The sequence below is a fragment of the Eptesicus fuscus genome, chromosome 17 (assembly GCF_027574615.1).
Source record: "Eptesicus fuscus isolate TK198812 chromosome 17, DD_ASM_mEF_20220401, whole genome shotgun sequence".
In the NCBI taxonomy this organism is placed as follows: domain Eukaryota; kingdom Metazoa; phylum Chordata; class Mammalia; order Chiroptera; family Vespertilionidae; genus Eptesicus; species Eptesicus fuscus.
In genome coordinates, this window is record NC_072489.1 from 28,175,485 (window position 1) to 28,190,133 (window position 14,649).

A 14,649-nucleotide genomic window follows, 5' to 3' on the forward strand; every position below is an offset into this window, starting at 1 on the left:
ATCCCCTCCATGTAACCTGGATTTCAAATCCTTCCACTCATCCTCTCAACCTTCCACTTGAGTCTGTGAGTCACTAGCTCAGATGAAATGATGGCACAATGGCATGGGTCACTTTTAATTCCGTGTCTTCAGGACTAGATGACAGACACACCCTCTCCTCTGTCCCTTACGCTGCCTCTGCAAAGGCACGTAGCTGGTTCCTTCTGCCAGAAATGCCTTTCCATCTTGCCTCCATTAAGACACTTAGGGCATGAATCACAGGTCTAGAAGACAGCCTGACCTAATCTACACTCTGCTGTCTCCTCAGGACTCTCCTACAAAACCTTTCCTAACCTTATCCAACCTACGAGCTACACTCTTTTAACCTGCCCTTCACGTCCCTGCTCAGACCCTTGCTCCTCAGGGCAGCCTTCCCCGGTTGCTCAGAGTAGAACAAATCACTCCTTCAGGTTCCTCTATTACACGGTCTTGCCACGCTGAGAGGTCCTTAGGTGCCACGCCTCCTCTGGGGTGTAACCTTCTTAAAAACAGGAGCCATAGGACCACCTCTTCTTCTCTACCATCCTGCAACAGGCACAGGGCCACGCTCACCGAGCGGACAGTAAATGCCTCCTGAGCGGCATCCTTCGCACCTTGTAAAGTCTGTACGTCATCGCTCACTCTAGTCTAACCCCTTCTTATACGCATCTTCTCCCCTCAGCTTGAAAGCTCTTTGACAGTAGACATTATTTCTTCTTGAGCATTCCCATGCCACCTACAAGACAACAGGAGCATTTTTAAGATTCACAGGTCGGGAGGTAGCTCACCAGATTTTTCACGTATGAGAGGGATGCGAATGAGAAGGGATACTCAAATGAGAAGAAAGACATATCCACATTTCAACTGAACACTGAAAAATACTCTTTCCTCGATTTTGTTAATACCTACTCCCTCTCAATGTACTCGCTGACGCCAAGAAAAACTTGGGCTCTCCAAACCTACCCACCTAGGGAATACGCCACGGAATTTCTCAAACAGCACCTCCTATTGACTTACGCATGAATTTGGACCATTGTCTTAGAAAATCCCACAGGAAAACAAAACAGGAAGAAGTCCTATTTAAGAAAACAACTCCAGCCTCTCTGAGTTTAAAGCTTTCTGATTCACCGGGGATCAAGGTTCCCTGGTAACTCCAGAGTAAACAGGCGCATGGGAAGTGAAGCTGGGTTTCTTCCCTCTCAAAACATTAATTGATGGTGAACTCAAGAAAGAAAGCCGAGAAGAAAACATAAAAAGCCTTTGTATTTTTGCCTGCAGTTGGTTTCATCCCTGGCTAAATCCCTTCATTCCCCACCCATCATCACTTTAACCAGACAGAAGCAGAAAATTTGAGTGACTGAATGATAATCTAGGTTGACAAAAAGTACTAAAAGTGGTCATTGCTAGGGAAGGAAAGACATCCTTAAATCCTTTTCCTAGACCACTTTGATTTCACCAAGAAAAAAGAAAAGGCAATAAAATCTATTTTTCCACCACTTAACGTGCCAAAAGGCAGCTCCTTTCAAAAAAATTTACACCCACAGAAATTTAAAAAGGGCAAAAGAACTAGTTTGGGACAAGCCACAACTGCTAAACATACAAAACGAGCGAGTAGCATTCAAGATGTTTAATAATTTAATTCAAGGATCATGTTACAAAGCGTTCTCGTTAGCTACTATTAGGAAAAACAGAAAATGTTTTATACTGAACGAATCCCTCTGCAGGTTGGCTGACTACAAACTTCCCACAAAAAGTATAATATTGGCTAAAACAATATTAATGTCAATGGCCACGGAGAAGGAAGACATTGTAATCTGTACAACAAAAGCCTGTAATGGAATCTTTTTGGGAAAATAAGGACAATAGATACTTCTTCCACCTAAGATAATAATAATAGCAATGAGCCTATTATTTCTTTCAAAAATGCTGGCAACTGACTAGCAAAAAGGAACACACCCTGAATGAGACTAGTATTCTTACACAGTATATACATCACACAGAGAGAGTGTTCATCATACACTGACACAATGTATTTTCCTGGTTTAAAACACCCTGTGGGATGGCTGCTATTTACATACTTTAATGACAGGTTTGCGGGAAATGTCTATGTCTTATCTAGGAGCACTGCTTCCATAAAGATATAACTTAATGAGTCACTCATCGAGGGGTTAAACTACTGAACACACACACACACCAAATTCTGTTAAAGTGTGAATGAATAAACCTGTGGAAGAGAGAATGATCGTGCAATTATTCAAGTCCCTGAATGCCTTTTACGTGTTTTAGTTGGTTTCTTGATTACCAGGCCTCATCGTGTTGTTCAACTCCATCAGGAGGAAAGGGGACAAGACCGCCAGGACACCTGTTGGTCCCCACTCGAGAAGCATCACAAACTGGGCGGGCTCCACAGGGGTCTCTCTCACTTCTGGTCCATCTGCGCTCTCCGTGTTCTGCCCCATGTTCCCTTCCGGGGACGGGTTTCTTCTGCTGACTCCCAGCTTCTTCTCCCTCATAACTCCTGATTTCCCACGGCCAACACTGTCCCTCCTGGCTTCTGCCTACACCCATCCTACCTCTCATCCCATTCCCATTTCCACTTTAGGTCTTCCTAGTAGTTTCCTGATTTACTAGAGACAAATCTCACTCGGTGAGTTTCCAGAGCCAGTCACACACTCATGGCCAGTGTGTACAGAACGGTCAGCGTTGGGTCTGGAGCCCACATCTGGGCCCATCAGCTGAGGCCGGAAGGGCTGGGAGGCAGTAAGGTGGTACACAATTGGCTAGCTCCTCTCCTTTTCCATGCTATTGTTTTTGGGAAGGCAAGCATATAACCACAGAAACCACAAAGTAGATAAATTATAAAGTAGCATTCTGAAACAACACACAAAAAAAAGAGAGGTAAGAGTCGAATTAGCCAGAGGATAAATTCTAAAGCAATCTATTTTGCCTAAATAAGATGAAAATATTAAACACATCAAGCAAAAGACTGGAGTTTAAAAAAAAGAATCCCAATATTAAGAAAGGACTATTCATGGGATGACAACAAACCATTATTGTAACTCTTGCAGGTAGAATAAAAGAGGAAAATATTGGTACAAACTTCAGAACGACCAACCTTAATGTGATTGTGAAGTCTTGACTGTTTAAACAAAATATGAGGGACAAATCCATGCCATTTTGTTACTGTCTTAATTTGTCCCCAGCCTTTTGGTTGTCCCTCTAATGCACCACAACTACCCTAATTCACAGCCCTACTTACCAACACTAGCAACTATAGATACAATTTCTCTCATTATAGAAGCCTAGCCTGCCCACAAGGGCATCATTGCTGATTTAAAGAAAATCATTTTTGTATTAATAACAATAGTTAAACAAAGTTGTTTGTTTTTTTTTTAAGAAAAAGGCACTCTTGCCCTAACTGGTTTGGCTCAGTGGATAGAGCGTCGGCCTACGGACTAAAGGGTCCCAGGTTTGATTCCGGTCAAGGGCATGTACCTTGGTTGCGGGCACATCCCCAGTGGGGGTTGTGCAGGAGGCAGCTGATCGATGTTTCTAACTCTTTATCCCTCTCCCTTCCTCTCTGTAAAAAATCAATAACATATATTTTTAAAAAATAAATAAAAAGGCACTCTTTAAGTCCTGGCTGTCACAAACTAGCTGTCCAACTTCAAAAAAAAAAAAAAATCTCAAACCAAGACTATTCAGATTGCTGTCTAAAAGAAAAAGACACCACCACCATATCCAGCTTTAAAAAGTACCAATTCTTGCCCGGCTGCCGTGGCTCAGTGGTTGAGCATCGACCTATGAACCAGAAGGTCACAGTTCGGTTCCCCGGTCAGGGCACATGCCTGGGTTATGGAGTCAGTCCCCAGTGTGGGGCATGCAGGAGGCAGCTGATCAATGATTCTCTCTCATTGTTGATGTTTCTTCTGTCTCTCTCCCTTCTTCTCTGAAATCAATAAAAATACATTTTAAAAAATAAACGGAACACACTGATCCTTCAGTGAACCCACCTTAAATCAGTATAGCTTAAAGCTCTTTATTCAATGCCATCGCGTCCACTCGAGTCACATGAAAAGGCACTGCACAGGCCCCTCACACTATAACCCTATGGAGTCCACAAGGAAGAAACAAAATCACACAGGAGTTCTGATGACTAAGTCACAGGTGAGAGCTTTGAGAGGGATGCTTTGCAGCACACTTTCATATTCTGGAAACCACAACTGCCCCACGGTCTCCAAGCCAAATGCCAGGGTCAAGGGCTTAGAGTGAGAGACAGAACATGCGAGTTACGTGTAAGTGGGTCTTTACCTGCCAGTCTGAAATCAAGTTTCCTTATTTTATACCATGTACCTCGCAATGACATTGGAGCCAACCTTTCCTCTTCAACTGGATGAAGAATGGCAAGAAATGCCCATTCTTCATGCCTGTGACCCATTCACAGTGCCTGAAAATGGTGCAGTCTTCGGCTCCTTCTGGATCATCTCCATATTGTGGCTACTATGGCCTCCCTCTCTGTAACTCTATTGGTCAGGCTTCATCCAAAACATCGCATGCAGATACCACTGCCACATTTAAAGTGAGACATTTTATTGACTCCAGAAAGTCAATAGAATGGTGAGGGGTCTGAAAATTAAGTCATAAGCTAAATAAGAAACCAAATCTTTAGTCTGAAGAAAAGACAGCATAGAGATGTAAACACCGCCTTCAACTTTTCATAGAACTCCAAATGGCAAATCAAGGGCACATGGGTTTTAACCATTTACAACCAAACTTTCGGCAGATAGTGATTTAAAATTATGATTCACTTTAAAAAACTGTGGTAGCAGTGAGGGTATATTCACTACCATCAAACACCCTTGGCATCCTCTCAATGGCATCCTCTACTTCCATGTTTGCAGAAAGAGGGGGAAAAAAAAAACAAAAAAAAAACAGCAAAAGTGTTTTTCACAAAGCAGTTGTGTGGTGACTGCCGAAATAAAAGGCGAGTGTGTACCATTATGACAGAGCTCTACGGCATGCTTGAGAAAACAGCCTGACCCCCAGACTTCTCGTGTTCAAATGAACACAAAGACAGAACTAAAGAATGAATGCCAAGCAAATCGCTTATTCTTTTACTTTATCTTTTCTCACGAATCCTTATTTGCTAGACTCCTGACAGAAGACAGAGCAAATGATAAAACATAAAATAGGACCAATTCTTATCGCTAACACCCTGTCTAGAGGAGGGCCAGACAACCTGCTTTCTTGGACTGATCCTTCATGTTATACGTGTTCAGTTATCCCTCCTTAGCCAGTATTTTATGAGAACCATGATCACAGGTTCTCCCACTGAAAGCTATTCTCAGGGCCATAATGGGGTAGCGACTCAGTGACCCTGAATGTTAGTTGTAAGGCCTACGTGTCCATTAGCGATGACATGCATTGGTGATAATCTTTGAGTTTGAAATCAACACTGCAATTCTGCATAGCTTTCTCAGCGTATCTTCAGAACCATGACATCAAATTCTGTACTCTTCACTGTATATATACCCGTTAGTAACATTGTGAATTGTGAATCATGAAACAAGTACTAAGACTAAAACTTGAAAATATCCAAATTTTATTAAAATCAAGTTTTAATAAAAATGATTAAGCATAAAGACTCTGTTGTTACAAAAAGTATATAATGGCTATAGTTTATCGAATTCATGTTGAAATAATCAAATCAAAACAGATTTCTATTACCTGAGGAATATGAGCTATTCAACATACACAAAATAATGGCCAGTGGAGAAAGTAGACGCAATTTTATTTAAAGTAGAGATTTCTACCTCCCCCTCAATAAAAAGATTCAAGTAGTCCCCATCTAAGACCACCTAATACACTCATTTTGAGGAACAGATGGAGCCAAATATTCCTCCAAGTTATTTTTCCCCAGAAGACAACACTAACTTTCCAGTTTCAAAATGATAAAAGTAATGTTTGCCAAAGAAGGATGAGTTTGAGAGTAATAAAAATATACCACATAAACCACCAAACTGTGTCTTATTTATTATTAGTTGTACTGTTAGCTTTTGTGAAAGCCATGGTTTATAGGTCAGTTTTCCAAACCTACATATTTTTAGAGTATAAAATATCCCCACATTTCAAGTACATGCTGTGTACTTTGTGGAGAAGGCATGTATATAACCCAATGCAATGGAAAAGTTGGCTTTCATCAATTACGCTGCTGACTGGATTTTGTCTTCTTCAGCCATTGGGATTCTAGATCCCTAATGCATTTTTGCTTTGATGAGTCACATCTGTAATACAATCACTATACTCATCCCCACCTCATATACTGCAACACATTTTCCCCTCCAAGATCTGGCCATAGTCATTTCACAAGAGAAATGAAAAAAAAAAAAAAACTGATTAAAAGGAAACAGGACAGACAGTGAGTAAGCCATGAACAACTGCCCGAGAAACTGTAAAAATCCAAGCAGATCATTTCCATGTGTTTCAATTAAGGTTGCCACGAGGGGTGGACAAAGAACTGAAGAGGATAGGATATTGATAAAGTCGTATCCAAGCCTCCTTTTGTCAGTGTAGTTAGTTAGAGCCAAAGAATAAGGTACAATAACTGGGGAACTTGCAAAGTTTTAACACCGGAAAATATCTGGTATAAATCCAATGCAAATAGTCTAATTTATAATCCTATCAGCCAATCAGAGAATATTAAAAGGCACTTTACTCACACATCTATAATAATAAAAGCCTAATATGCAAATCGACTGAATGGCCGAACAGTGGAACTACTATCTGGACGACCACACTATGACACCCGCTGGCACCAGGCCAGCCAAGGCAGGTGCTATGCGATTGGTTGGGGGCCCCACCATTGCCCCATGATCACCCTGCAGAGGGAGGTCAGGCCACCGGCCGGGAGGGCAATCAATCTGGGGGGGCTCCAGGACTGCGAGAGGGTGCAGGCCAGGCTGAGGGCACCGCCCCCCCGACACACACACACACACACACACACACACACAAATTTCATGCACCGGGCCTCTAGTTTTTAATATAAACAGAAAGAAGGACTAAGGTTGTATAAACAGTAATCATCTTTCAAAGGTAAGATAACAAATTAAATGTTTTTCACTTTCTTATACATCAATTACATTCTATTCTACCCAGTTTAGAAATGACTGGTAATAAGAAAAGAACAGATTTAGTAAAAATGCCTAGGCAGTTAAAATCTACACATCAAACTAAGTATCAAAATGTTAAAAATAACATTTATAGTTTTAGCAAATTTTTCAGGTTATAGTACATTTTTCTACAAAATCATTTTCTCCATTAAAAGGTGTTATAGGTTAAATTGTGTCACCCCAAAATTCATATGTTGAAATCCTAACCCTTTCGGAATGTGACCTTGTTTGTAATAGGGTCACTGCAGGTGTAATTTTTGTTAGGGTGAGCCCTAATCCAATATGACCCTCGTCCTTATAAAAAGAGGAAAGTTGGACACAGAGAGATACACACGGAGAAAACTCCATATGGAGATGAAGGCAGAGATCGGGATGACATTTCTACAAGCCAAGAAATGGCAAAGATGGCAAGCCAATCTCCAGAAGCTCAGAGGGAGGCATAGAACATCCTCCCACATAGCCTTCAGAAGGAACTAACCCCATTGACTCCCTGATCTTGGACTTCTAGCCTCCAGAACTGTTAGGCAACACAACAAATTTTTGTTGGTTAAGCCACCCAGGTTGTTGAACATTTTTACAGCAGCCCTAACAAAGTAATATAAAAGGTTTCAAAGCATAGCTCATGAGACATAAAACTGACCACATACATTTTTCCTAACAATCTCTTTTGCTGAATAGTGCTTTGCAAAATCAATATATCCTCCGTATGTTTCTCTCCCCCCGCCCTTTCCACCCCCATTACTACAGCTATACCAGGCCATGTCAATCAATTTTCTCCAAGGGAATGTATGAAGTGGCATATGGCACATTTGGGCCTGGCCCCTAAGATCGTGGCACGCCTCCTCCATACTCTCTTGTTCTCCATCAGCTCACATGTGGACATGGTGACCCACCTTCAACCATACTGATGAGGTTCATAGCGTAAGGAACAGGAGAGCTACTTTGCAGAAGGAATCTGGGTCTCTAACTGACAGTATGGGAATACTCACCTCAGAATGTTATGTGAAAGTAAAATAACTCTGTTCCTTAAACCACTCTATTATTGGGTTTCTCTGCTATAACAGGTTAGTCTTTTGCCCTAATAGAGTGTCAGGGGAACTAAAATGTTTCAAACACATGCAATAAAGCAGTACACAGAAAACCAGGTAGATCTCTGAAACATTAACTATGGCTGAATGGGAAAAGTTTATGTGTACATACAGTAAACTGAACTACTATTACAGCTTCAAATTTGAGACAATGTATTTCATGATCTTAGTAGTTATTAAACTACAATTTAAACCCTTTGGGAAATCTACCAATTCTTATTCTTAAATATATTTTTAATTTTTTATTGACTTTTAGAGAGAGAGGAAGGGAGAGAGAGAGAGAGAGAGAGACAGAAAAAGATCGATGTGAGGGCGAAACATGGGCTGCCTCCTGCACGCCCCCTACCTGGGGTCCAGCCTGCAACCTGGGCATGTGCCCTGACCAGGAATCAAACCAGCAACCTTTTGGTGCCTGGGATGACACCCAACCAACTGAGCACACCAGCCAGGGCTTCTTTCACTTTCTGAATTTCAAAATTTGTCAGGGAGAATAATTAACTTGGGTTAATAATATTGGTATGATTTACATATATTTTAAAGGTACAAAATACCAAAGTAACATAGAAAAAGTTTCACACTCCTCCTCCAATCCCCTCTTTAGGGAGAGCCAGTATAAAGCTGGAAGGTATCCCTCCAGACTTAGATGATTTTTTTTTTAAATAATAAGGTAGTCAAGAGAGGTTTTAATTTTGGTTTGTGATACCCACCTGGAGTCAAAGCCAAAACACGTTCTAATAAGCACATAGAGCCTCTGAATTGCATTACTCCAGAAGAAGAAAAGTATTTTTCAAAGATGCTAATGACCAGCAATATGGCCTATTTCTCGTTCTTAAATGTTTCCCCAAATGTCATTACATGAAACTGGAATATGTGTGACTAGCAGGAAGTTCCCGGAGGACAATCCAATCCTTCTCCATTACTTCATTCTACTGTCGATGAACCATAATCTCTATTTCTGTCTGGTCAAAACAGAAAATTACTCTTCTGGAACTTGGGATGTTTGCCTTTTAGTAAGTTACAGGTTTTTTCCCCAAGTTAAGTATCCAAATCCTATATGGACACTTGTCTATCGGAAGACACTTTCTATCTAATGAATTAAAGAAGAAAATGAGATTAAAACTATTCTCATTTAGTTATTCAGGGACCTCATTAACCTGTAACCAAGAATAGAATCTACAATTCCAACTCATAGTTTGTGGGATGCACACATGTTCCTGGATTCAAGCATGTGTTTCTATTTAAACTGCTGGAATGTATATAGGGCTCCACAAAGAGTGATAAATATTAACAAATCTTCTAAGAACGAAGGTCCTTTATGACCACATATGCTGTGTTTTGATTCAGCTTTTAAAATGTCTGAGTCATACAAGGCTGAACCGTCTGCTTTCTACATTTATCTGCAAGTTAAAGAACAATGAAAAACGAATTCCTTCCACAGATATCATCTATTTGTCCCATCACAGCCAACCCAAGACAGATCTGAGATTTCTGCTCTGTCCTCTGTTTTCTTCCCCTTGTGGCAAGCCTGCCCTAGAGGAAGGCCGGGCATTGCGAAGTGCCCAGGTATTAAGGACAAGTTGGATATTAACCAATGTCAGATACTGCCAAGTCAAAGGCTTCAGGCATAGCACATAAAACTTCAACAGCCTGACCCTAAAGCAGAGATGGAAAACTGTGGTCTGGCACATTCTATCTGGCCCACACAGCATTTCTAATTTTTTTTGTTAATCCCTTTAGGATAGTGCCCCCGTCCCCCACCTTAAAAGAAGGTATTTCATCATACAGGCTATTGTAACTCACCTTGCACTATGAACCCCTCATATGTTGTGTGCCGGACAAACGTTTGGAGCATGAACGCCACATAAATTCTTCCACCTCTGAGCCTTCCTGCATTCTGGGTCTTTGCCTAGGATGTCTTCCAACCCACCCAAGCCTACCTCTTCACATGGCTAACGTCCACTCTTCTGAAGATCTCAAGAAGTCCTTCCTAATCTCCTAAAGTCCCAGTTAAGTGCTTAATCCTCCATGGCCCCAGACTCTCCTGCTATTTCTGTGACGATATCACCAGACACCAGACTAATTCCTTTAGGGCAGGGATGATGCCTTGCTCATTTTGGTCTCTCCAGTGTGTAGCACACAGCAGGTGGTAAATAAATATTTTCAGAATGAAGAAATGGCAATATAAGTATCAGCTCTGAAAATATTTGCTTTTAATACCCTTGGCAGAGAATGCAGATGAATGATGAAGTTGACCAAAAAAATAAAGTAGATCACACAGAAGGCGAGAGAATGAAGAGCCTTGTAAAGGCCACGTCTGATTACACAGAGGTGTTTTCCAAAGGCTTGATGACCCTCTGCAGCAGTATTTAATCTCATCCATAGTTGCTGCTATATTTTCCCTCTTCCCTTACCCTAAGGCAGTGGTCGGCAAACTCATTAGTCAACAGAGCCAAATATCAACAGTACAACGATTGAAATTTCTTTTGAGAGCCAAATTTTTTAAACTTAAACTTCTTCTAATGCCACTTCTTCAAAACAGACTCGCCCAGGCCGTGGTATTTTATGGAAGAGCCACACTCAAGGGGCCAAAGAGCCGCATGTGGCTCTCGAGCCGCAGTTTGCCGACCACTGCCCTAAGGTACCCTACATGTTTGTTCCTACACACACTTTCTAGATCCCAACAGCAAAGACACAAACACAATAAAGCCAAATAAGTTAAAAAAAAAAAAGAAACTAGAATCAATTTCTTTGAAACAATAGGCATCTTCCCTTATATAAAACAGTTATTCTAAGAAACTGAGCTGATCAGAATTAGTCAACTGCTCTTGATAGTTTCTCATATTCACTGTTTAATCAGCTCCACTCCTATTTCTCTTTGCTATATGTGATGGCAGACTGTCTTCATTGAAGACCAGAACTTTGAGAGGACACCCGGGGACAGAAGTGACATGGTCTAAAGGTACATCCTGCCCACAGTCATGCTTACCGGAAATGAGGAAAGCGGTGAGGGACTCCTTCTATGTTTGGGGAAGAACAAAACGGGGAGCAGCAATAAAAGAACATAATCAGGGCAGCATACCTGGCAGCCAGCCCTCCTTGTCCCCAAAACTAATGAAGTTTTTCATTAGATTTGCCATTTTTAGAATGGTTAAGTGACACACAGCATCCCACCCTTACCTAGCCATGAGCATCTCTAGCTATCTTATCAAGAACAGACCTATCCCCTTTCACATGGAAGGGATGGGTATGGGTATATTTCTCCTTCATTGTCACCCAGGCAGGAGTAAAAAGCAACTTACCTTCTGAAAAAAGTCTTCCCCACTTTTGCCTTTTCCTTCGGCAGCAGCTGTAAATAAAAATGCATACATTTAAAATCGTTCCTTTTTTGCAACCTATGTATTCAAACACTCTCAAGTATCAGGTATGAGAATCCAGGGGTAAACAAGATGCCATGCTTGTTCTCCCAAACCTCAGGGTCTGCTCATAGGCCTCATCAGGGATACAAAAGGCATGAAGAGTAAGACACTAGTTCAATCAATTATACTTCCAGCTCCTCTTCCTGTCTGAAAGGCTCACACATCTCTGCTGTCACCCATAGATGAAAGCAATCTCCTTTCGCAGTGAAAGAACTATATGAACAAATGCCGCTCCCAATATAATCAGCTGTAATGCTCTCAGCACTTCCTGTCTGTCATCAATCCCAGGCCGGAGGCTGCCTTTTCAACTGAGGCTCAGAGAACGTGGCCTGCTGGGCTGGGTCAGTTTTATGCTGTGCAATGACTATATTCTCTACTTGGATTTCTGTTGGCAGAATATGCTGCTTTAATTCACTCCTTCGTTGGCTTATATAAAGAGGGGGGGGGAACACATCAGAATTAAGTGGTAATGATAACGTCACAGACAACAATAAAAGTTCATGTGAGATTAATTAAAAGGTCACTGTATTGGAACAGTCTTTTTATGTCTAAGTGGTAGCCTATAAATACAGGACAAACCCAGCTCTCTATGTTCAAACATCTTAAGATTCTGTGAACACTTTTTTTTTTTTATCTGTGGAGGCAGAGGTGGGAAATGTGACTAAAGGGAGAGAGGGGATTTTATCTTGCTTGCAATAGCCTCAAAGTGCATCCTTCAGAGGCCAAACACCAAAGGGGCTCAGATTCCAGTGCAGAAGAACAGGGATTCACTGGAGAAGCCACCCGGGCCTGGACAAAGAAAGGAGCTGGAGCAGTAACTCCTGGAACTTACTGAAATGATTAAAGACCCAGGAAGTAAGGCAGGTCATTCTATTTGGTGGAGGACTCAAAACTCAAAGAAACTATCTCTACTCTCAAGATAATAACAATATTATAAAATATTTTTTCACAGGTTTAATGTCACACCTTACCTAATAATAGACAAACATGTAAATTGACCATACCTCTGCTACACCCACAGCCAATCAGGAGTAAGTATGCAAATTAACCTAACAAAGATAGCGGGTTAATTTGCATATGCAGGTGAGGAGCGGCCAGGCGGGGCGGGACGCTTGCTATGAGGGGAAGGGGAGGCGGGAGCTATAGGAGCAGTGCTCTGGCCGGGAGCAGGGTCTTGCTGACTCCCGGACAACCGGGAGCGAAGCCAGGGGAAGGAAGGCCTATTCTTGCATGAATCTTCGTCAACGGGCCTCTAGTTTAAATATAAGACAAGACACCTACAATTTGGCAAAAATATGTTTTTTTATCGATATGTTTTCATCCAAAAAAGAGAGCACAGAGTCCAAGTCTCCATGCTTACCAAGGGCAATTTGAAGGAATGTATGAAAAGAGTAGCTAAAAAGATAAAGAATTAAAAATTGTGTTCTGTGTGGCAGGCTAAATAACACCCCCTAAAAATGTTCATGTCCCAATCCGTGGACCCTATCAATATATGTTACCTTACATGGCAAAGGGTATTTTACAGATGTGATTAAATTAAGAATCTTGAGATAGGAAGATTATCCTAGATTATCCTGTGGATCCACAGGGACCCTTATAAGAAGGAAAAAGAAAGCTCGGGGTCCTAAAAAAAAAAGCAATGTGACAATAAAAAACATACAGAGAAGGGTGTGTGACAACAAACAAGAAAGGTGGAGAGGAGAAAGATACAGATATGCTATGCTGCTGGCTCTGAAGATGGCAGAAGGGGCCATAAGCCAAGGAATGTCGGTGGCCACCAAAAGCTAGAAAAAGTAAGGAAATGGATTCTCCTTTAGAGCCTCTGCAGGGAGCACAGCTCTGCCAACACCTTGAAGTAGCCCAATGAAACCCATTTCAGACTTCTGACCTCCAGAACTTAAGATGATAAATTAATGTTGTATGCCACTACACTTGTGGTAATTTGTTACAGCAGCAAAACACTAATACATAATGCCAATAGCATCGTAACTTTACTTTTTGCACAAATACACCATCAATAGAATGAATCAAGTACATACATGGATGGATGTGAGCATTTGAAGCAAACATTTCCACAGAAAGATTTTTTTGTAATTAACTCTACAGATTATGACTTTCTCTCCCTAACTTGGAAATGTATCAACATTAAAGATTTTTTTAAAAAAACATTAAGAGCAAATTTTAACAAAAGCTTACTCTTTCTAAATAAACCCAGGCAAGGTAAAACATCAGTGCCCAAACCTAATGACACAGACTTATTATGAAATGCCTTGGACTTCAATTCCCCTACCTCTTGGGCTGTCTTTATCTCTAAAGCTAAAAATAGTTTAAAGGGGTCCTAATATATAACACAACTGCATGGCAATGAACACTACATACCAGGGCACAACATTTTGAAAAAATTCTAGTGACATCAAGGAAACACATCTTTGAAAAGAAATTTCAGAATCCCAAGATATTTTCAAAAGCCTATGAAGGAAGGCAGCTAATCACCCCTTTCACCCACACAGAACTCTTATACAACTTGGAATTCATCCGTTAAGATTTCATGATACAACTCTATTTTATTACAGAAACCTCCTTTAGGACACTTATTTTGTTCATGACAAACTCATTATGTCACAACCTTGAAATGCCCCTTCATTCCAAGTCGGAACAGACTTCAGAGAATGGCCTTTCAATCCCAGAATGAATAAAAAGGGGGGAATTTCCTTAGTTAGACCCAAACTATAATTAACTTTGTTCCAGAAAAACAACTAAGATTTAACCAGAAACTTGCACCTTTTAGCAGCCTTATGATTTGAGGGGAACCAAATGGCAAACTCTCTGGCACAAAAAAAAATTGCTGTTCTTTTTTATTCCAAATGTGTATGTATGAGAAACTCCAAATGCGAGCCTATTTTCCCCTAAATCCTGAGAAGTATCCATTTCCCAAGACCACAAGTGCCCTAGTAAAAG

At 41.0% G+C, this 14,649-nt stretch overlaps 1 protein-coding gene across 2 annotated transcripts in view; it reads right to left on the reverse strand.

Annotated features, from left to right (window-relative positions):
- BICC1 (BicC family RNA binding protein 1) overlaps window positions 1-14,649 on the reverse strand; it is a 245,796-nt gene that overhangs the window by 159,668 nt on the left and 71,479 nt on the right. For both annotated transcript variants that reach the window (XM_028151516.2, XM_008145485.3), the window contains exon 2: window positions 11,575-11,621. In XM_028151516.2, coding sequence (XP_028007317.1) covers window positions 11,575-11,621 — 47 coding nt within the window. The remainder of the gene's footprint in view (window positions 1-11,574; window positions 11,622-14,649) is intronic.